The 23610-nt window shown below is 35.2% G+C and overlaps 2 protein-coding genes across 3 annotated transcripts; one reads left to right on the forward strand and one right to left on the reverse strand.

The window, feature by feature from the left end:
• The first annotated feature begins 132 nt into the window (after window positions 1-132).
• On the forward strand, window positions 133-7552 carry csrp3 (cysteine and glycine-rich protein 3 (cardiac LIM protein)). Of its 2 annotated transcripts, none has more exons than XM_058782724.1 (7): window positions 133-292; window positions 1663-1794; window positions 3416-3584; window positions 4859-4991; window positions 5228-5321; window positions 6261-6311; window positions 7417-7552. In XM_058782724.1, exons 2-7 carry the CDS (start codon window positions 1683-1685, stop codon window positions 7533-7535), a joined length of 678 nt encoding a protein of 225 aa, XP_058638707.1. In that variant the 5' UTR covers window positions 133-292; window positions 1663-1682; the 3' UTR covers window positions 7536-7552. The 2 variants fall into 2 exon arrangements, with proteins under 2 accessions (XP_058638707.1, XP_058638709.1); XM_058782726.1 differs by having other exon boundaries at window positions 7422-7514.
• Window positions 7465-21931, reverse strand: zdhhc13 (zinc finger DHHC-type palmitoyltransferase 13). The gene is made up of 17 exons (XM_058782723.1): window positions 21782-21931; window positions 20835-21046; window positions 19431-19553; window positions 18692-18769; window positions 18283-18427; window positions 18120-18184; window positions 17229-17391; window positions 15645-15770; window positions 14936-15069; window positions 11842-11944; window positions 11561-11683; window positions 9904-9966; window positions 9559-9652; window positions 9378-9461; window positions 8890-9047; window positions 8429-8526; window positions 7465-8351 (listed from the first exon to the last, which is right to left on the reverse strand). The coding sequence occupies exons 1-17, from the start codon at window positions 21803-21805 to the stop codon at window positions 8207-8209; spliced, it is 1938 nt and encodes a 645-aa protein (XP_058638706.1). The 5' UTR covers window positions 21806-21931; the 3' UTR covers window positions 7465-8206.
• Window positions 21932-23610: the final 1679 nt, after the last annotated feature.

The following is a 23610-nucleotide window of genomic DNA, read 5'->3' on the forward strand; positions in this document are numbered from 1 at the left end:
CTGCAGAGTTTGTAGAATATCTGAGCTCAGGACTGGAGGAGGCCACTGCAACTGCATTGCATCTGTGTATTGTCAGCAGTTAATTTAGGAGGATAGACTAATTTGAATGTCAGCACGGCCTCCTGGTCCTCTTAAAATTGTGAGTGAGTGAGTGAGTGTGTGTGGAGGTGAGGCAGTGATGCCCAGTATATAAAGATCCACCAAAGAGGGTCCGAAATGGACATGATCAGGACCCTGAGCTGGACAGAGGTGAAAGCATCATTTCCAGAAAAAGATTTCTTATATAACCTGTGTAAGTAGAATTTAAACATTTGCATTTTTATGTTTATCCATAGATTCATCATTTGTGCTGTAATGCACTCTCAGAAATAAAGGTACAAAAGCTGTCACTGGGGCGGTACCTTTTCAAAAAGTACATATTTGTACCTAAAAGGTCCATTTTGGTACCTTAAAGGTACATATTAGTACTTAAAGTGTACATATTTGAACCTAATAGGTACAAAAGTGTACCTTTTGAAAAGGTACCGCCCCAGTGACAGCTTTTGTACCTTTATTTCCTACCTTATTTCTGAGAGTGTGTAATCATAAATATGGAAATAAGAAACACTGTAAAAAGTGATTTTAGAAGAATTCATCAGGTTTTATTTGAGTTATGATGATTGGGTAACTAATGACTTTCATCAATAAAATCAACAACAACAAAACAGGTAATAATACATTCAGTTAGAAAGATCATGTTACAAATATATTTACATTTGAATGTACATCAAATGATTATGTAACATATAAGCTCTGTTAATGACTTTTTAATGAAAGTTAATTTTATTGTCTGTAATGTGAAAGAGTTACTAATTAAAATTGCTTCAACAGTCGTGACATTACTAAATCTTTCCTTCTTACAAAGTAGAATATGTGTAAAGAGAATATCAGTATGAGATCAATAAAGTTACACTACCATTCAAAAGTATGGGCTTTTATTAGTTGAAAGAAATTACTATCATTCAAAAAGGAAGCTTTCTAACTCATCAAAGGATTATGTAAAATATTAAGCAGCACAACTGCATTTAAAGGTTCCTTGAGCAGCAAATCAGCATATTAGAATGATTTCTGAAGGATCATGTGACACTGAAGACCGGAGTAATGATGCTGAAAATCCAGCTTTGCATCACAGGAATACATTACATTTTAAAACATATATTCAGATATAAAACAGTTATTTTAAATTGTAATAATATTTCACAATATTACAGTTTTTACAGCATTTTCAATCAAATAAATGCATCCTTGGTGAACATAAAAGACTTCGTAATGTAAATATTCGAACAGATTTTTACAGAACTGCAGTCTTTTAGTCACACTACAAAGCAGTCATTACTTGTAAGCTGGCAGTGGCACTAATAAAAGTTCTATTTCTGGGCCGTTATCATTGCATTCCAGACTAGTGAGGTGATATTAGAAGAGATGAGATAGAAAGACACATATTACTTTGAGATAGCATACATCTATTTTTATATCTGACCAGTCACATGAAGCTTTTGTCAGTGTTTAACAAATGGTAAAGATTTCAACTGTGTTAGTTAACTCTTTTTTTTAACACTCATTCTTTCTAGTTGTTGGCAGTTTTGCATTGATTGCCTCTTTTCCCGTCCTTGTGAATGTCAGAGCCTGTGCCAGAGCCAAAGATGCCAAACTGGGGTGGAGGAGCCAAGTGTGCGGCCTGTGAGAAGACGGTTTACCATGCTGAGGAGATCCAGTGCAACAGCCGGAGCTTCCACAAAACCTGCTTCATCTGCAGTAAGGCCACAAAACATTAATAAACTGAATGTTACTCTTACCCTGAAAGGTCAAGTTCGGAGAGTTTAAGATTTTCCTTGTGGGTTTGAAACATTTTAAGATAGATGACTTCACCAGATACGTCTTTCAGGTAACCAGGTGCCAAATAATAAAAATAAAAGCATTGTGAATAGAGCAGTTTTAGCTAGAAAGAAAAACACACACACAAACATAAGGAAAAACCAGTGGGATAAAGAAGAACAAAATGTAAAACCAAACTAAACTTAAATAAAATAAGTTGTTAAAACGCAAACATGTGCATCCTTCAGCCCTTGGGTCCATTAGTATGTTTGCCAAACATATTTACCTTTAAGTTTTATATTGAGCCATCAAATGTTTAGTTCAATAGCATCAGTATTTTAGGATGAAGCAATAAGCTCCCAGGAGTGTTATTTTAATATCACTACTATTATCATTTTTGTTAATATTTTATTTTAGTTTTGTATTTTCCGTTTTCATTTTATTTTAAAAAAATGTTGTCTTTTGTTTCCCCCCCAAATTATGTCTACATTTAATTTATTGTTTTAGTTATTTTAGTACTTCAACTTAAACTAATGAAAATTAGAAATGTTGTCTTTTGTTTTAAATTTTTATTAAAAATACTTATTTTTTTATTTCAAGTAATGTTTTTTTAATGGTGTTAGTTTGATAACCCTGGCCCATTTCTTCTGCTTCATGTATCTGGTTATGTCAGAATATTTAAAAATGTCAGAATATTTAATATATAGTTGATATATGGAGCTGATGATGATGATGATGGGGGGTTTGGGGAACTAAAATGCCATCAAAAGCAAAAGTACTCTTTGAAATGTTTCCCAGTGAGCAGCAGCTTTCAGTGGCGCAGCATTAACTCTTAAACGCTTGAGTCGTGCCAGAAAGGGTGGTGATAGTCAGTCTGAGACTGATAACACAAACACCCCTGCACTTCGCCACCATTCAAGGGCCTGTTTCCATCTGCTGTGGATGCTTTGGTCTCCCAGAGCCTCTTGTTCATCCATCCCAAAATTAGACACAAAGACAAGCTCCCATGAGCCTCTTGAGCCATCCTGGCTGAAAGTGCAGCAGCTGACGAACGCAGACAGGAGATGACAGCCCTCTGGAGGAGCCGCGAGATCACGCTCCAACTCTACACTCCCTCTGTCTCTCCCAATAGATCCATCAAGAGATTTTAAAATGCAAAAATATTTTGATATCAAATAAATGCTGTTCTTTTGAACTTTCTATTCATCACAGAATGCTAAAAAACAAAATGCATCCAAACAGTCCAAACGTTTTCAACATTGATAATAAAAAGAAATGTTTCTTGAGCAGAAAACCAGCATATTAGAATGATTCCTGAAGGATCATGAATTCATAAATTCAATTTATAATAAATGCATTTTAAAATGTATTTCATATGAAGTTATTTAAAATTGGAATAATATTTAATAATATTACCGTTTTCAATGCATTTCTATCAAATAAATGCAGCCTTGAGCCACAGAGACTTCTTTCAAAATCAAATGTTTGAATTGTGTGTATTTATAATTTTATACTTTATGTGCTTTACATATTTTAAAAGAGTTATCTTTCTGTTCTTTAGTGACTTGTCGTAAAGGTTTGGATAGCACTACGGTTGCAGCACACGAGTCTGAGATTTACTGCAAATCCTGTTACGGCAAGAAATATGGTCCAAAAGGTTATGGGTACGGCCAGGGCGCCGGAGCTTTGAGTTCTGATCCCATCAATAATGAAGAACTTCAGCCTCAAGAGTATGTCCTGGAAATATCTTTAAATATATATATATATATATATATATATATATATATATATATATATATATATATATATTCTTAAAGGAACAGTTCACCTAAAAATGTAAATTTGCCGAAAATCTACTCGTCCTCAGACCATCCAAGCTGTAGAGGAGTTTGTTTCTTCATCAGAACAGATTTGGAAAAATTTAGCATTACATCACTTGATCACCAATGGATCCTCTGCAGTGAATGGGTGCCGAGAATCTAAACAGCTGATAAAAACTACGATAATCCACATGACTCCAGTCCATTACTTACTGTCTTATGAAGTGAAAAGCTGTTTGTTATAAAAAAAAAAACATCTAAAAAGGTGTTTTAACTTTAAACTATTTCTGTCAGTAATACACTGTAAAAAGTGATAAGTTGACAACTTAAAAAAATTGAGGAAACCCGTTGCCTTAAAATAATTAAATAATGATTAAAAAAAAAAGTTAAGTGAACTTAACAATTCACTTAACTTATTTTTTTAAATTATTATTACTTAATAACTTTAAGGCAACGGGTTTCCTCAATTTTTTTAAGTTAAGTCAACTTATCACTTTTTACAGTGTACATAATAACGTGATTAAACCGTTTTAGACTCATTTTGCTTGTAAACAGTGCTTGATCTGTGTATATTTCTCTCCTTTCATTGGAAAAAGCAATATTATGTATAGAGGACTTGTATTTTAGCCAGAAGCAATGGTTTAAAGTTAAAAAGTCTTAATGATGGATTTCTTTCTTACAAACTTACACTGTAAAAAGTTGAGGAAAAAAAATTGAGGAAACCCGTTGCCTTAAAATTTTTAAGTAAATGATAATTAAAAAAATAAGTTAATTGAATTGTCAAGTTCACTTAACTTTTTTATTTATTATTATGTACTTAATTTTAAGGCAACGGGTTTCCTCAGTTTTTTTTATGTTAAGTCAACTTATCACTTTTTACAGTGTAATTAAAAACATGGATTATTGTGATGTTTTTATCAGCTGTTCGGACTCTGTTCTGACGGCACCCATTCACTGCAGAGGATCCATTGTCGATCAAGTGATGTAATTCTAAATTTCTTCAAATCTGTTTTCATGAAGAAACTCATCTACATCTTGGATGGCCTGAGGGTGAGTAAATTTGAGCAAGTTTTTATTTTTGTGTGAACAATTCCTTTAAAGATAGAGTACCACTTTAATTAAGAGCATTTAGAAGAAGAGTTATTGTAGTTTTGTGATTCTTATGTGCATGTTTTTATGTTAAGGCCCAAAGCTCCCCGCCCTGCATCTTCTAACTCAAACCCAAACAAGTTTGCACAGAAGCTGGGGAGTACAGATCGCTGTCCTCGCTGCTCTAAAGCCGTTTACGCAGCAGAGAAAGTCATGGGCGCTGGAAAGGTAAAACTACAGCTAGAATTAAAGCAAGAAGCTGACTCAAGAGTTTTGATGCATTATACTGTATTATGATATGAAATATATTAATATTTAACCATTCAAACAGAAATATAAGCATATTTTGAGAACGTGTTCCCTTCTCAGCACTTCTGCAATATGCTGCTGTCACAGGTCAGCGCTGTGTATAGCACATTTCACTGTAGTAATTTATCAGACTGCGACTGGTTCTGATCCAACAGCCCTGGCACAAAACCTGCTTCCGTTGTTTATTGTGTGGGAAGAGCCTGGAATCCACCACAGTGACGGATAAAGATGGAGAGCTCTATTGTAAAGGTACAATCAATCAAACGTGACTGCAAGATCTCTGCCAGCTCAATCTCATTAATATCACTTAACCAATCAATAGATACTCTGTTTCAGACAGACCTAGTTATCGTTCAACAGTCATTACAAGCCAACTGATGCAATCAAGAGCACAAGTATTGCAGCGATGAAAGCCTGAATGATGATCATTTAATAAGTTGTATTACGCCGAGTGCTTTTGATCATGTTAACAAAAATTTACGGAAGCTTGTTTCCACCACAGGATAAAAAAGCAAAAAAGGTGATCTCACAATTCAAACCTTTTCTCTCGCACTTTAGAGAAAAAAAAAAAATACATCTCAGAATTGCGAGAGAAAAAATTCAAGTCGTAATCAGAATTGTGAGATATAAAGTCATTATTAAACTTTGTTTTAATTCCATGGTGAAAACAAAAAACAATTGCAAAGACATAAAAAAAAAAGTTGGGATTGCGAGAAAAACTCAGAATTCCAAAAAAGACAGAAATGTGATATGTAAACTCATGATTGTTAGCAGGGAGTGTTATTGCTCACAATTGTGGAATTATCTCTCGCAATTCTGAGAAAAAGTCAGAATTTGTGAGATAAAAGCTTGCAAGTACCATTTTTATTTTTTGTTCCATGGCAGAAATGGGCTTCCATAGAAATTTGCATTAATAATTAAAATAAAATATTACAACAGCGTTTTAAAAATATTGCTGAATACTACATTCTCAGAAAAAAAAGGTACAAAGCTGTCAATGGCGTGGTATTCTAGGGTACAAAAGCTAAAAGGTACATCTTTGTACTTTATTTACCTCTAGATGGTAACGTCCCAGTTACAGTTTTATACCTTTTATCCTAAGAGTGTAATTGAATTTTAGCCCTGACGTATTTTATTATTCACAACTAAGATTTGTCAACAGATTTCTCTTTTTTAATTTTTTTCCAGTTTGCTATGCCAAAAACTTTGGTCCAAAGGGGCGTGGCCTGGGGAACCTGGGTATGGTTGAGGAGAATGATTGACAAGTTTAATCCAACCCAATACAGCCGCTTTTTCACAGCACACATCATCTGAACAGGACAGCCCCCTAGTGGCAGCATTGATTAATTTTTTTTTTTTTGCATGTTCAGTGAAGGAGTGCAATAGCAAGAGCATTTACCCTCTAAACATGCACCATCTATGGTGGAATGCATAAAAGAGTACAAAAATTTTATTAATGAATTAATTAACTATGCATTTTTACATGTTTTAATGCATTCAAAGCTCAATTTGGATCAGAAAATTCCACTTTCCATAGGAAATGAATGACTTCTGGTCAATCAAACGCTGTTTGTTGTGTGCAGTGAAAAGGCAGCTTTATACTTAAGCTGAAGTGTGTCAGTTCCAAACAGTATTGTACTTTACTTTTTGCCATAGATCAGATTAAAAAAAAAAAATCCCACCCAAAACTCTCACCGTTGGTTGAACCGGTGTTCCTGTGTGGTTAAGCAGTATTATGTTGTGATGGTGCAAAATGTTTACTTTTTGAGAACCTCATCCACCTTACTTATTCCCTCATGTTAAGTTGGGGCAGGGGAAAGTATTTTAAGATTTTTTTTTAAATGTACACACTTCAGCTTTAAACTTAATCTTATGTTGATGCTATGCTGCATGAAACAATTATAAGAATCCTAAGAATTGTAACTGTATATATGTCATGTCATAGCATAAAAACAAAAATAAAGAGTAAATAAAGGATAAAAGATGTGTCATTCAACATTGATTCAAAGACAATCAGTAACTAGGATAATAAACTTATAAAATCAGCATATTAGAATGATTTCTGAAGTATCATGTAACACTGAAAACTGGAGTAATGATGCTAAAAATTCAACTTTGCACCACAGAAGTACATTATATTACAAAATTAATAAAATAGAAAAGTTATTATAAATTGAAGTAATATTTATCAATTCAGTTTTTACTGTATTTTTGATCAAGTAGCAGCACTTATTTCAAAAACTATATATTTATACTTTTTATATATCTAAAATTCCTTCTCTACTAGCTAATAATGGCTGTAATGCAAGTTATTCAATAATAACCTTTTTTTTTTTTTTGTTAGATCAGCAAAAAATATACCTTTACCTGGAGAAACACTCTGACCAGCGAATTACAAAAGTGGTCCGATTTATTCCAAAGCACAGAGCAAGAATCAAGAACAGCACTTTTCTCTTATTATGACATACAGCGTAATAAAGTATAATGAATAGAATTGAGAACTGCAGTAAAGAGCGAGCTGATGCTATCAGGCACAGCCCTGTACTACACAGTGCATAAATAAAAGATCAACTGCCTTTGAAAACATTACTGATTAAAGGTAACGTGATACTAATAGCTACTAAAATATATGGTTCGTCCTGCATGTATAATGCTATAAACGCTGTGGTTGTAAAGTCATTTCAAATGTGTTTTGACTCATCAAGGGATGCACGGTTCTCGAAATTAGCATTTTTTGTAGAAATAAAATTGCTCCGATTTACAAATCTTTTCACAAAGAGCATACGTATAGTGGTCACTTCCTGTAAAAGGACTTAGAGTAAAAACCATAAAGTGATCTTACCCTACCTTACAAAATATTTCTGTTCAAAATATATCAGTGTGCTTATAAACATGTATTCATCCTTATGTACAACTTAAGCTGTAAGGCAAAATCTGACCTTGAACGCACATCACATATACTATATTTCCCTCAAATACAAAAGGTGGATGTTCTTGCAAATAGAACAAATGATTATCCAAATTAGCATTCAGTCTGTTCTTCATTTCCATCATTAAAAAGGCATTCAAATCAAACCAATGGCTCCAGAACTGGGGACGTCGCTCTCCCTGAGTGGGCGACTGATTGCTGGGGGTCAAACAGCATCGGGGCCGCTGAACATGGGATGGTCTCTGCTGAGACCCATGGGATACTGCTGAGTCCAGTCCAGCACCATTGGCTTACAGAGACCACAGCAGCGCCACTGGAAGAAGTTCACCAGGTTCCTCACCACTCCAAGACTGTGAGAGAAGAAACACAATTAAAAATAAGAACTTTACGAGTGTTATCAACCCTATACTAATGAAGACGTCCTCACTTGAATGGGTTTTGTCTGAGAGAGGAGGCTTGAGGGAGTTTTCTCTGTCTGTGCATCAGGTTCGCTCTCTCGGCCGTCGTCAGCCCGAGAAACGCGATCTGTGAAGAAACAAAGCAAACCATGAAGAGTCTGTGCATGCATTTGTGTGAAATCAAAAGACAAACAGTCCACTCCCACTTTCCACTATTGACCACTATTAACTCGTTCAAACTCCCGACAGGAAGTCAGGGCATTATTATGCTAGTGTGAGAACATGTTCCTAATGCCTGTTTGTTAATCATGTGAGAAATTCAATCTCCTGCTAAAACACTACAGACATATGAGAAGGTCATTATTTACACATTTTAAAAGGTTTACACCTTTTTTTAAACTTGAATTTAAACTTGCACTACTCACTACTCGTAGAGCCCTGATTTAGCTGGGATGTTTCGAAGTTTATAGCAAATCATCATGTGATTCACCTGATAGAGCTGCACCAAAAGCAGGATGGAGGCCCAGGAAGCGTTTAAGAAAGCAAAGCAGAAGATGTAGAGCACCCAGGGAGAGCAGCCCGTCAGAGCGGTCACCACCCCCCAGATGCCCTCCTCTGTGTAGTGCGGTGGACAGTGTTCGGACCAGTCTACACACAGAAAAAAAAACACTGAAAATGCAAGATGTAGTATTTTACAGACATCAACTATTCATTTGGGAACTTTCTGTTCATCAGAGAATTTGAAAAATCATGGTTTCCACAAAAATATGCCCCATAACCGTTTTCAACATTGATAATGAGATTTTTTTTCTTGAGCTACAAATCAGTATATTCGAATGATTTCTGAAGGATCATGTGACACTGAAGACTGGAGTATGATGCTTTGCATCACAAATTTTTAAATATATTAAAACAGAAAACAGTTATTTTTAATTGTACTGACCACAAATGGTAGTGTACATTCGAGTGGTGACTTACACACGATACTGCCGTAGAACATCCATATGCAGAGGAAGTTCAGAGCAACCAGGAATAGCACAAAGTACGGGTGATTTCTGGCCCCTGTAAAAGGAGGTTAGCATGAGTGACTCATAACGAGAGCAAAAAATGAGAGAGAAGGAAGTCTATGCTATAAAACATCCTAGTTCGTGCAGGTTACCTATGCAGCCATTGATCCAAATGGAATGGTGGTCCTGTTTAGCGACACAGGCGTTACAGGAAAAGCAGTGATTTGCTCTCATTGGCTTCCTCATCTGCAAAAACAAGGTTTTTAAACTCTATAGGAAACTCTGAAGAATGTTTAAAATATATGTTCCTGTCAGTACTACGGTAAAACCATGCAGATTTTCCTAACCATGGCCTTGTGGTTAGTGCACATGCTTGGACTCATTCGGTGCTTTGAGAAGGTAACAAGTCTGAATTTATCTTGCATCATTTCCCAATCCAGTTTTCTTTTCATCATTTGCCCTCTCTATCTCGTCACTGAAAAGAGATAATAACTTACCATACATGAAGTACAAAATATCCTGGGATCCAGACAGCCTGCCTCTGCCAGAACCACGATATTCTACAGAGAGACAGGTGAACCTGTTAAAGTCGCCCAAGAGACTAGAAAGAGTGTAAGAACCTAAAGGAATCATTACGTCAAACAATGCAACCGACTCCGCCAATTCAAATGGTCAATATAAATCAGAAAACGCTGATCGCAACAAGCACATGTAAAGAGCAAGAATATTAAAATATTTTTTTATTTAAACATATTTAAAAAACAAAGAATTTACAAATGCTTATTTAAATTTACATTTTTAGTTCTTTAAGAAATCTAAATAAATGAAAATCAGTACTGCACAAACTATAACTACGTCTACAAACTATACAAAATAATATGTATAAATAAATATCATGTTATTCATACATATCTAGATTTGCTGTATTGATTTTAATTTATGCTATATGTGTTATTAATGGCTATTTATACATATATTTTTGCTGTACTGATTTTAAATTTATGCTATTTGTTATCTTTTAATTAATCTCATTATCATTTGCTTTATTATTATTTTCTAAGTTGCTTCTATAAATAAATAAATACATTAATTAATTATAGTATAATTAAATAAATAAAATAAATAATATGTATATAATCACGGGCTGTGATTAATCGCATATTTAAAATACTAGGATTTACCTGTAAATGTGTTGAAAAAGAAATGCATGACAAACTAGTTTAAGGAAGCAGAATCTTTCACACTTCCGCCAGGTATGAGACATAATCCTTATTATTCTTTTGTTTTTATTCAGCCATTATTACCCTTTATACTGGCAATGAAACGTTTACCAAGCCACATCGCTTCAATCCCAGTATACATTTACCCAACTATTATCAAAACAAAAGTATTTCTAAATAAATACAAAAAAACATTTTCTTACGACCTTATGAAGTATTATGACAAAATGCATTATGAAGAAGAATTGGGCCTGTTCTGCAGGTGCATTAGAGCTAACATTAGCATCATGCTACATAAGACAATTTATGAGATTAATAATACACTTTTAGTCAGAACTCACTTCAAACCACCATCGAGTGTTTGTAATAACTTCCTTTTACGAGCAAATGTGGAATTTGGTCGTTTACTGTTGTTAAAATATGCTATTTATAGCCTTTTATATCGCTGCACAAATTAGCATTTCAGACTTACACATTCAATCTCAAGAAAATCACATACAAATATCCTATCATAATCGTGTGTTTATTATCTAATATAATCTATAGTGGCTGTTGTCAAGTTTATTTCTGCTGTGTAAAAGCCTTAACATGTGCTCTGCTGAAACTCACGTTGTTTGTGATGTTACAACCGTCTCTCGGTTCTTAAGTTGCCAGGGATACATTTCAAGTATAATACACATTAGTAAAAGGATCTATTTTAATTTTGATTTGTCTATATACACTTTGAGCGGCCGCCGTACATTATAAAAGTAGCCCAAAAAAACGCAAACCACGGCTCTGTAATTTTTCCCGCGACTGTATTTTCAAAATAGCCCACTTGTGCCGTTACCCTGGCAACACTGGTTCACTGTGCCCAGAATCTCACCACAAGTAACTGGTAAATGTATTAATCAGTCAGCGGCAGCATGCCAGCCAATCACATCCAGAGTCTTACCTTCTTCTTCTCCTCCTCGGTTGCCTTGATGATGCCAGGGTCTGTCCTGCAGGAGCGGAGGTAGTAATACAGTAAGGCTGTGATGTTGATAGTGAAGAGCATCTGAACCGTAGCGCTCGGTTCATGTGAACGACGCATGTTAAGGTATTTACAAACACCCAACACATACAACTATAATAACTCTGGCTTGAACATGAGGTGGATATATAAAACCCATCCTGGCTGGTATAAACACATCTGTATGAAAGTTATGATCAGTTTCAAATGTCTTATACAAGGATATCAGGCAGAAACCACAAGCCCCAGGTGACCACCATCCAGAAGACAGAAGCCATGAGACCTGTGGAGGGAATCAAAGACCGGACCGCCACAGTCGCCAACTGCCTACAGGAACAAACCACACAAACGGGACAGCATTGTCAAGATGCTTTCAATACTGGGAACAACAGCTCTTCTTCTAAATTCAGCTCTTCTTACTCTGCCTGTGTACCGTAGATATTTAATATGTATTGTAATATACATGAGAGATACACAATAGAGTGGTGGGTCTCCAGGACCAGGATTGAAAACCACTGAGCTAAACAGAGATGTTTTACTGAGCTTACAGCGCCCTCGTGAGGAAGTCAATATTATTGCACACAGTTATTCTGTTCACAGATTTGCATTAAGTGCAACAGACCTGCAAATTATATAAAGCCCTTCATACCAAGACATACTGCCATGATCTGTCTCTTTAAAAAAATAAAAAATAAAAATTAAATAGTTTCAAAACCAAACAATTTATAAAGCATTTTTCTGAGAATGTGCAGTATTCAGAATTATTTAAAAATCTGAAATTATAACAAAATAAATGTAATATTTAAATATATTTAAATTTAAAAATATACTAAAATCAGTATCATTCAAAATCATTAAAATCAGTACAACAAAATCTACATTATCCATCCATCTTTATATACAGTCACGGCCAAAAATATCAGCACCCTTGCAATTCTGTCAGAAAATGCAACACTTCTCTCAGAAAATTGTTCCAATTGCAAATGTTTTGGTATTCACCTGCTTATTGTTTTTGTTTGCACTGCAACCACACAAAAAAACAGAGAAGAAAAGTCAAACTTGATAAAATTTCACACAGAACTCAAAAGTGAACTGGACAAAATTATTGGCACCTTGTCAAAATTGTAAGAAATAATTGCTTTTCAAGCATGTGATGCTCCTGTAATTTGTATTTAGACACATGTGGCAAGTAACAGGTGTGGGTAATATAGTAGTCACACTTGCAACCAGTTAAAATGGAGAAAAGTTGACTCAACCTTTGTGTTGTGTGTCACACTGAGCATGGAGAAAAGAAAGAAGTGTAAAGAGTTGTCTGCGGATTTGAGAGAAAAAAAATTGTGGAAAAACATGGACAATCTCAAGGCTACAAGTCCATCTCCAGAGATCTTAATGTTCCTGTGTCCACTGTGCACAATATCATCAAGAGGTTTACAGCCCGTGGCACTGTAGCTAACCTCCCTGGACGTGGACAGAAGAGCAAAATTAATGAAAAATCACAACGAAGGATTGTTCGAATGGTGGATGAATAACCCCTAATTAACTTCCAAATAAAATTCAAGCTGATCTGCAGACACAGGGTACAACAGTGTCAGCTCACACTATCTGTCGCCATCTGAATGAAAAGGGACGCTATGGTAGGAGACCCAGGAGGACACCACTGCTGACACAACGGTATAAAAAAGCAAGACTGGAGTTTGCCAAAACTTATGTGACAAAACCACAATCCTTCTGGGAGAAGGTACTGTGGACAGATGAGACAAAAGTAAAAAAGTTGCCGTTTTGGTAAAGGACATCATGGCACTGTTTACAGAAAAAGAAATGAGGCCTTCAAAGAAAAGAACACAGTCCCTACAGACAAACATGGTGGAGGTTCAAAGATGTTTTGGGGTTGCTTTGCTGCTTCTGGCACTGGATGCCTTGACTGTGTGAACGGTATCATGAAATCTGATGATTACCAAAGAATTTTGGGGCGCAACGTAGTGGCCAGTGTCTGAAAGCTGCGTCTCCACCAGAGGTCATGGGTCTTCCAGCAGGACAATCACCCAAAACACACTTCAAAAAGCACTCAGAAATGGTTACAAACAAAGCGCTGGAGAGTTCTGAATTGGCCAGCAATGAGTCCAGATCTGAATCCCTGTGAAGAGATCTGAAAACATCAGTTGGGAGAAGGCATCCTTCAAATCTGAATGACCTGGAGCAGTTTGCAAAAGAAGAGTGCTCCAAAATTCCAGCAGAGAGGTGTAAGAAACTCATTCATGGTTACAGGAAGCAATTGATTTCAGTTATTTTTTCCAAAGGGGGTGCTACCAAATATTAAGTTAAGGGTGCCAATAATTTTGTCCAGTGCATTTTTTGGGTTCTGTGTGGAATTGTATCAGATTTGACTTTTCTTCTGTTTTTTTTTTGTGTTGTTCCAATGCAAACAACAAAAAAATAAACGTGAATACCAAAACATTTGCAACTGCAACAATTTTCTGAGAGAAGGGTTACATTTTCTGACAGAATTGCAAGGGTGGCAATATTTTTGGCCACGACTGTATATAAAATATTTTAATTATTATATTTTAATCTGATTTTAATTAATGCTTTTGTTTATATAATATATATATATATATATATATATATATATATATATATATATATATATATATATATATATATATATATACACACACAAACATATAATACATGTAAGGATAATCAATGGCTAGCTGTGCATTAAACGATTTGAATGCATGACGTGGAGGCGAAGAACGTGCCTCCGCGGTGCATTCAAATCATTTAATGCACAGCTAGCCGTTGATTATCCCATTTATGCCATGGTCATTTCCCAGCATTCACATATTAAAGATGTTAATAATATTTGCGCTGCAATATTTGACCGGAACGATAAAAATGACGGTTATTTTCGTCTGTAGTACTATTCAACTGTAACTGTATGTTACTATGGTTACCAATGTTTATAGAAAGCGCATTAATATAGAACGTGATTAAACTGACCTGGAACTACCTGTGCAGTTCAATGAATTTAATCAACACCTGCCAGCCAATCAGAATCCAGTATTCAGACAGACCATGGCATAAAATAAAATATAGCATTCTTTTATCAGATTACATATTACCAAAATAAAATTAGTTTCTTGATTTCTTAGTGTAATATAGTGTACATAGTTTGTTGCAAATGTTATATTTTATGTATAATATACAAAGGAATACATTTGTTGTAAAAATGATAAGAGTGATATTGTAGAAACAGGGCCTTATAAATCCATATGTACGACAAGTCAGTAAAGTCAGTGTGTTTGTTAATGCTTAAACCTTGAAGTGAGGTTGATCACAGCTATGGTGCAGGCCAGCAGCAAACCCTTCAGTAACCAGGACTCTGTCTTCATGTCTAATATGGAACCGATGGCTCCGACCACAACAACACTGAACACATACAGCAGACAGACCTGAAACACACACAGTCACACACTCAGAGTCTGAATAATGAAGTCTTTTCAACTGCGATGAAAAATCAGGGTTACAGCAGAGGAATGTGGGTCAGAGAATAAGTGGAATGTTATTTTCTTGTTTAATAAAAGCCTAAAAATGGAGAATTCTCCAGGGCCAAACACACATTATGTGAGAAATTGGCTGCTTTTGTTTCTGAAAGCTTAATTCAAGGTTAAATATAGCCCTGGGATTTCAAGTACTCGCCTCACATCTCTTTAATAAGGTTAGTGAGAGCGGTTGTGTGTGTATGTCTGTGTTTGTGAGTTTGCCTGGAACAATTGTTACAAATCCAACCATTAAAACTGGGATTCATATGCAATGAAACACCATTTTTACTATTAACATTTCCCATTTTCTTAAGAAAATGTTATTTATTTTATTTATTCATTCATTAGGTTAAATTAGAGGTTTGTTCAAATTCAAAATTACCTGAATAATACTCCAGATTTTAGTGCATTAAATCTACATTACGAAGTAAATCTTTTTTCTAATCTGAACTTGTTGGCCTGAGTGTGTCTGAGCATGAGTGTACCTTGTATCTGTTGAGCAGTTTGAGACATGTGGAGTTGGCTTTCATTCGCTCTGTCTTCACCAAACTGAGCATGTGAATGAGCAGAGGACTGTGCACCTGGTGTGCCAGGTCAATGGGAGTGTGACCCTGAAAACAGCAAAAACATCAGTTAAAAAGGACACAAATTAAAGCTCAACTTTCAAACCGAACGGCCAGCTGAGTGAAGGGCATTACTTTGAAACCAGTTTTACAGCTATGGAGAAACACTACTCTTTTGTTCTGCCGTTTTAAACTGCATCATTATGGCTTTGAAATTAGTGACTGGATATGTAATAAGCAAGCAATAAGATGTTTACATTTATGTGGAATGAATGTGAGCACTTTCAAAAAGTACACAGGTTTTAAGGACAGTCTTTGACTGCAGTCATTTTGTTTGCACAAATAACATCACAGGCCTACTTAAATAATCATAAAATCAAAGCTGACCCTATTTACTTCTTTAATAAATGTCTCTGGTCTTATTATGCACAATTCAGCACAGTTGAGTTTTCATAACCTCACAATTTTTCATAAATCATCTAAAATGTAATAAAATGCTCTCTTTTTTTAAAATGAGTTTTCTTCTGACACAAGCCAGTTTAAAGGGATAATTCACCCAAAAATTTAATTCTGACATCATTTACATCACATTGTTCCAAACCTGCATGACTCTCTTTCTTCTGCAAACCACAAAACAAAACAAGACCAAACAGTTTTAGGTCCCATTGACTACCATTATACTTTTTGTCCAAACTATGGAAGTTATTTGGGAACCAAAACCATTTGCTTAGCAATATTCTTCAAAATATCACAGAAGTAGTCATACAGGTTTGGAACGACATGACGGGGAGTAAGTAATAACAGATTTAAAATTTTTGGATGAACAGTCTCTTTAAAGTGCCCCTATTATGGATTTTTGAAAATGACTTTTCATGCAGTGTGTAACACAGCTCTAAGTGAATGAAAATATCCTGCAGAGTTTTAAATCTGAAAGTGCACCTTGTATAAAGTTATTGTCTCTCAAAAGAAAGAGTCAACTCTGAATCATTGAAACGAGTCGTTTTTAAAACGAATCCCAAGCAGGTTCATGTTGACTTCAACATGAAACATTAGCATATTGCCGCCCACTTATTGGTCTTTTAGTGTTGGTCTGAATGAAAATGCAAATTCATTCTTTGCCACTAGGTGCCGCTTTTGAAGCGTTAAAAATAGCTGTTTCCCCGGTAACACTGTACACAGAGCAGCACTGTGCTCACAAACGCTGCTTTATCAGGCATTACAGGCATGATGAAATGAAAATGAGACCAATCGGACCAATCACCGCACATTAGCGTCACGCAAAGGAGGGGTTTGGAAAATGTAATCGTTGAGCGAATCGCTTGGCAGTCGTTGAGCAAGTAAGGTAAAAATAAATCCATATTATTAGACAATGAAAGTGTTTTTTGACCTTGCACGCATGTCAACCTGGGGACTCCCAAAACCAAAATAAGAACCTTTCATTACTCATAAGAGGGGCACTTCATTACTCATAAGAGGGGCACTTTAAGGGCTTATGTGCCCACTTACATTGGCATTCTCTAGGTCGATGCTGGCTCCAGCCTCTAGCAGGATGTGGACTGCATCAACATTGCCAGCCAGCACAGCGCAGTGTAGAGGCGAGTTTCTGTTCACTTTATCAACCGCATTCACGGAAGCGTTGCACTTTATCAGGAAGTTTGTGGGCTCAGGTCTGCGTTTCAAAAAACCAAAACGACAAGGTGTGAGAACAAAAAAACATCAGGCCATCAACCACAGCCTACAAGATGACTCAAATCTCCAATACTTTACGATATCTGAGCTAGACGTTTTGAGTAAAGCTTCTAAAATTAACACTCACTATATGCCAAATGCCAGTACAAGATGAAAAGATACCTATAAATTATAAATTACAGATTATGCAATTACATGCTGTGCAAAAGTTTGGAGTTGGTGAGACATTTTAATGTTTTGGAAAGACGTCTCTTATTTATGCTCCCCAAGGCTGCATTTATTTAATCAGAAATATAGGAAAACAGTAATATTGTGAAATATTATTACAATTTAAAATAACAGTTTTCTAAATCATTCTAATATGCTGATTTGGTACTCAAGAAACTTGTGAATGTTAAAAACAGTTCTTTAACAGCTCTTTAATATTTTTGTAGAAACTAACAGAAATCATTTGTAACATTATACATTTCTATACTGTCACGTCTGATCAATTTAATCAGTCCTTGCTGAATACATTTATTATCTTCTTTTAAAAAAACCTTACTGACCCGAAATTTTAAATACATAGGTTAATATTTACTATCATCTCTACATATGTTAACTAAAAAAAATTATAGTTTCATAGTTACTTAATTAATAATTGGCAGATGTAAAAAAAAAAAAAAAAACTAAACTCCAAAGCCTGATTGAGTCGATTGGTCATCTTACCCGATGATTTTTTGTGCTGCCAACATTAGTGGAGTTTGTCCATTTATGTCCGGCGAATCCACTTCCTACAACAACACAGGAACAAGAATAGTATTCAACTGTATTACTGAGTACTCAAACCCTCCATCATTATTTAAAATGTCACTTTGTGCTTGTGTCACACCTGTCCTTTGGCCATAAGGTATGCAGCGATGGGCATATGCTGGAAGAGCACAGCCAGATGGAGACCCCGATACCCTTCAGCATCTGCTAATGATGGATCGGCTCCATATCGCATCAGCTGAATGACCATAGACAAATGACCCTGTCTGTTCAGGGGTGACCAGGAACAACATCAGAAGATATAAAACACGGTCAAGTGCCACTTGCAAGCGAATGCTGCTAGAACCAACATTTTTCAAAGCCATTTTTTCACTGGTGTTAACTGACTGTGTTTTGGTGATTCTAGTGGATGTATGAATGCAGATGTCAGTTCTTCAAGATCACACAGGTGTAGTTCACTACATTTACTAGGACATGTTCTACTATGTAAGGTCATTGCAAATTTATTGCTGTATGTATCCGAAACGTACCGTATGGCCCAGTGGAGTGGTGTTGAATTCAGGTCACCGCCTAGCTGGTCTATGACGGCTCCTTTAGATATGTAGTATCTATGAAACACAGCAGAACATACGCAAATACAAATAAGAATAGGTTTAATAAGTGAAGGGATTTAAGTGTTGCAACTGTTTAATAGTAATGTACACTGGCAGCCAAAAGTTTGGAATAATTAATTTTTTCAAAGAAGTCTCTTATGCTCACCAAGGCCGTATTTATTTGATCGAATATTACAGTAATATATACGATATACAGTAATATTACATTTTTAAATAACTGTTTTCTATTTGCATGTATTTTAAAATGTAATTTATTCCTGTTATGCAAAGCTGAGATTTCAAATAAATGCTGTTCAATTAACTTTTTATTCATCCAATAATCCTGAACAAAAATGTCACGGTTTACACAGCAAAAACGTTTTTCAATATTGATAATAAGATGAACCATTATTAACTGAGCACTAATAATAATAATTGTGCACAAAATCATCATATTAGAATGATTTCTGAACGATCATGTGACACTGAATACTGGAGTAATGATGCTGAAAATTCAGCTTTGCATCACAGGAATAAACTACATATTAAACTATTTATGATTAAATAAATGCAGTCTTAGTGAACATAAGAGGTTATTTCAAAAACATTTAAAAATCTTAAATATTAAAAAAAATTATAACTGCATGAAAAAAAAAACCTTGAAAACACATCTTACTTGACAATATCTGCTCGATTATTGATGGCGGCCCAATGGAGCAGTGTAACATTCTCTTTGTCAGGCTGCCTAACGTCATACCCAGCCTCAATAAGTTCTTTACACCTCTCAAGAGCACCAAACCTACAATTTAAAAAAAAAAAGAAATTTAAAAAGAAAGATGCTGTTTACTTATTTTTTTTCATCAGAATTGACTTGACTGAACATGTATACCCACATACAATGCAGGTTTTCTGCATGAACAAGTGATAAAAAGATCTGCATCGTCTAATGGAAATGAACTATTTGTGAGCAGTGTGAAGCATGCAGGTGAGACAACAGATATGGACGCCGCTTGAGTTAATAGAAAGCCAGATATCAACACAACAGCACAATAGTATTGTGTATTTGTATTGTCTGCTTCTGTACAAAGGGAAGATGAATGATCTGTTTACACAATCTTTCTACTCACTACTGAGCAGATAGATCTCAGAGTAAGATCAAGAACATACGTGAAACATTTACTGGATGCTTGAAATATCCATAGAGTGTTGAACTCTCAACAACATTGAAAAAAAAAAATCCTGTAAAACAGTGAATGCAAAATCTGGGAGGAAAAAAAGTATTAACAGACACTAAAATACTAAAGTTTAGGGATCAGTATGATTATATGAGTATGTTATAAGTGCTACTCTTTTGAACTTTCTATTCTTAAAATAAATCCTGAAAAAATACATCAGTTTCCAAGAAATTATTAAGCAGCACAATAATTATGATGATAATAAGAAATGTTTCTTGAGCAGCAAATCGGCATATTAGAATGATTTCTGAAGGATCTGCTGAGAATTCATTTTAAATAAGAACATTTGCATTTTAAATAATTATTGCAATAATAATATATTACTGTTTTTACAGTATATTTGATCAAATAAATGCAGACTTGATGAGAATAAGACTTCTATCAAAAACATTAAATGCTCATACTGATCCCAAACTTTTGAACAGTATGTAAAATATATAACAAAATATGTTTTAAATTATAAAGATACATTATTCAAATTGCACAATATTTACACAATGGCAGAATTTGTAATACTATTTTTATGCAAACTTTTAAAGGTAAAAACTAAATATAATTATACAATAACTGTCTTTTTTAAATGAGGGGGAATTTGTTTGTCAAGCAAACACTGTCACAAATCAGGATAATAAAAAATAATTTTTAGGAGTGAAATGTGATCTGAGCATCAATTTTGTGAGATTTACACTTAAACTAATTCCTGTAATCACAGAAATACTTTCAGTATACAGCTGTGACAAAACCTCCAGGGCATCTTAAAAACATAACCAGCAGCTAAACATTCCGGTCTGGTTATTAAGTGTAATCCTATTGTGTTTATTGCACGTCTAGGGAATAAGTCTCACTGTGTTGCTTTGACGATATCCCAAGAACTGCTGTCCTCCGGGTGCGAGACCTTCCTCGGCTGCTGCGTGGGATCAAGAGGTCCCGGGACCAGCTGGCCGTGGAAGCCGCCGGGCACAATACCGCCAAATCCAGGTCCTCCATGACCGTGACTGTGGGAGTGGCCTCCGCCATGTCCATGGCAACTGTCACCCATGTGTCCATGGGAGTGGCTCTGTAAAATATCACATCACAAGTTATTTCTGACTAATTTTAAGGTTAACATCAAATGTGACTGATTTTGAAAATTAACAAACAGAATTTGTTTTCTACACACATCCACTGACAGATGTGTGTAGAAAACATATTACTATTAATCATATTAGTATTAATGGTTGTAGTAAAAGGTGCATGCCCAGGCTGGTCATGTGACTTCAACATGGTAGTGCCCATGAGGGAGACCCTCTCCATGTAAAATAAAACATGGTCTTCATGCCAAATTATATTTAATTATTTAAAAATAATCAAACATTTTAAATGTGTTATTTTTTAAATCAACAGACAATATCGAGTGCATATATATATATTAAAAACAAGCAGATTTAGTTCAGTTCGGTACATGTTGCTAGTAAACATCTGATTTGCTTCCTTGTAGTGATGGTTTGAACTTTGAATATGCTAATTTAACCTTCCAATTATCTGAAAACTGTAGCTGACCCATAACCATGTTCAAAATTTGGCCCATATTTATAGTCAGTTATTGCCAGTTAAAGGCAATAATCACGGCCGGGCTTGTTTTCCAGGTCTAATCATATAATTACATGTATAAAATGTGCAGTACGAATTGAATAGTTGATCGATCAGCACGTACACACAGGTGATCAGTTAGCAATAGATGCTAAGTTAGCTTAGTCTTATGAATCCATTTAACGACGAAACAAAAGAGAATATAAAACATTTTCTCTCTTACTCCGTCTCCTTCTGACCAGTCCATCACTTCTGTGCAAAGTTATAAGTGATTGATCATGAAGAATTTACGCTGACAGAGACTGAAGTCGGGCGTGCGTTGGGCGCATCTTCCACTTCCTGGATACGAGTGACAAACCCTGCGCTCTGATTGGCCGCCTTGTGTCAGTGACGTTGCTTTTGTTCTCCTTTTTTGTATTTCCTCTCTCACAAGAGCACATTCCTGTCTGCAGACAGAGACAAGAGCCATCGTTTGTTAGAAATGCAGATTATCGTTACATCAAGTTTCACACTCTACGTGGGTCATATACCAGTTAAACATGTTGTTCCGGTTCAGTTTGTGAAACATTGTGAAAAACAGAGCATATGCGAATGAGATTGGTTTCAGGCATTGTGTGAATTTATTAAAATAATAAATATAATCACACTATTCCAGGTTTCTGCAGAGCTAACAAAAAATTCCTTGGTATGGTACATCATGCAAACACTGTTTCTGGACAAACACTACTAGAAAACTTGTATTTTATTTTATTTTATTATTTTATTTTATTTTATTTTATTTTATTTTAATTTATTTTATTTATTAAACTAATACAGTTTTCCTTTTTATGAATCATTTTTCTAAATGTGTAGCCTAGGCTGTATGTCCCCAAAGTATAAACGCACATATGAGACTCATATATTTGCCTACATTTTACAAAGGCCTAGTGCATTTGCATTGTCGTTGGTAGCGGAACAAAAAAAATGTAAATACAAGATTTTAACTAAGTATTAGCCTATTTTATGCGGACTGAATCTAGTTTAACTAAGCTGCTGCAGGTTTAAGAACAAAGCAGATGATATTGTCAATTCTGCTTAAATCATTGCCTAGCAGTGTGGCAGATTTTTTTTAGTGCATCAAACCCGTGATAAACCACAACACCTTTTTTAAAAGGTCTTGAGAAACAATTATCATTAACTGATCATTCATTAAATAACAAACCTTTTTTGAGATCATATAACCCACAGGAGGAGTTTGAAGTAGCCTACATACAATGCTATTTTTGAACACCTGGATGTTATTAAATGTATTGAATTCCTTCCTGGGACCTACACTTTTAAAACTAAAGGTTAAAATATAAAATATGAAGTTCCATAGAACTTTTCCATTGCACAAAAGATTCACTGATATATATAGGCCTATACCTTTTGGAACCTTTATTTTTAAGAGTGTAGGCTAATAGTGATCACCAGATGGCAGCATATCCTGTAAATTACTAATGGAAGCTCCTCAGCCAGGAAAAAACCCCTCAGCATTTTGTTGCCAGTACAGAACTATTGATCATGTTGCCACAGATCAATCAAAGCCTGAAGAGATCCATCACTTCACACTCCTCTGAATTACTGTCTCCAAGCGCACTCAGTTGGACCTGAACCTGAGATATTACACAATCACAGACATCTATCTATCTATCTATCTATCTATCTATCTATCTATCTATCTATCTATCTATCTATCTATCTATCTATCTATCTATCTATCTATCTATCTATCTATCTATCTATCTATCTATCTATCTATCTATCTATCTATCTATCTATCTATCTATCTATCTATCAACTGGCCACCATTTATTAAAAGTGTAAAAGATGAATGAATGAATGAATGAATGAATGAATTTACCCAGTTTGTTTTATTATTATAAGTCAAATTATTTTAAAAGTAAGACTACACATCTTCTCAACAATTTTGATGCAGGATGGGTTATACACTAAACTGTGGTACTTCAGGATAGGGCTTTGTTCTCACCCTAAACCCCAAACACCCCTAATAAGAAACATATCCAGCTGAAT

This window comes from Onychostoma macrolepis, chromosome 07, assembly GCF_012432095.1.
Source record: "Onychostoma macrolepis isolate SWU-2019 chromosome 07, ASM1243209v1, whole genome shotgun sequence".
NCBI classification, from domain to species: domain Eukaryota; kingdom Metazoa; phylum Chordata; class Actinopteri; order Cypriniformes; family Cyprinidae; genus Onychostoma; species Onychostoma macrolepis.

What these genes read in the sequence shown, in the direction of transcription:
- csrp3 (XM_058782724.1), top strand. Translation starts at nt 1,683, where the DNA reads ATGCCAAACTGGGGTGGAGGAGCCAAGTGTGCGGCCTGTGAGAAGACG. An exon ending in AAGTCATGGGCGCTGGAAAG is followed by an intron (nt 4,992 to 5,227) that starts GTAAAACTACAG and finishes CTGATCCAACAG; the next exon opens with CCCTGGCACAAAACCTGCTT. An exon ending in GCGTGGCCTGGGGAACCTGG is followed by an intron (nt 6,312 to 7,416) that starts GTATGGTTGAGG and finishes TTTTTTTGTTAG; the next exon opens with ATCAGCAAAAAATATACCTT.
- zdhhc13 (XM_058782723.1), bottom strand. Translation starts at nt 21,805, where the DNA reads ATGGACTGGTCAGAAGGAGACGGA. An exon ending in AATCGAGCAGATATTGTCAA is followed by an intron (nt 18,770 to 19,430) that starts GTAAGATGTGTT and finishes TGTGTTTCATAG; the next exon opens with ATACTACATATCTAAAGGAG. An exon ending in ACCTTATGGCCAAAGGACAG is followed by an intron (nt 18,185 to 18,282) that starts GTGTGACACAAG and finishes GTGTTGTTGTAG; the next exon opens with GAAGTGGATTCGCCGGACAT.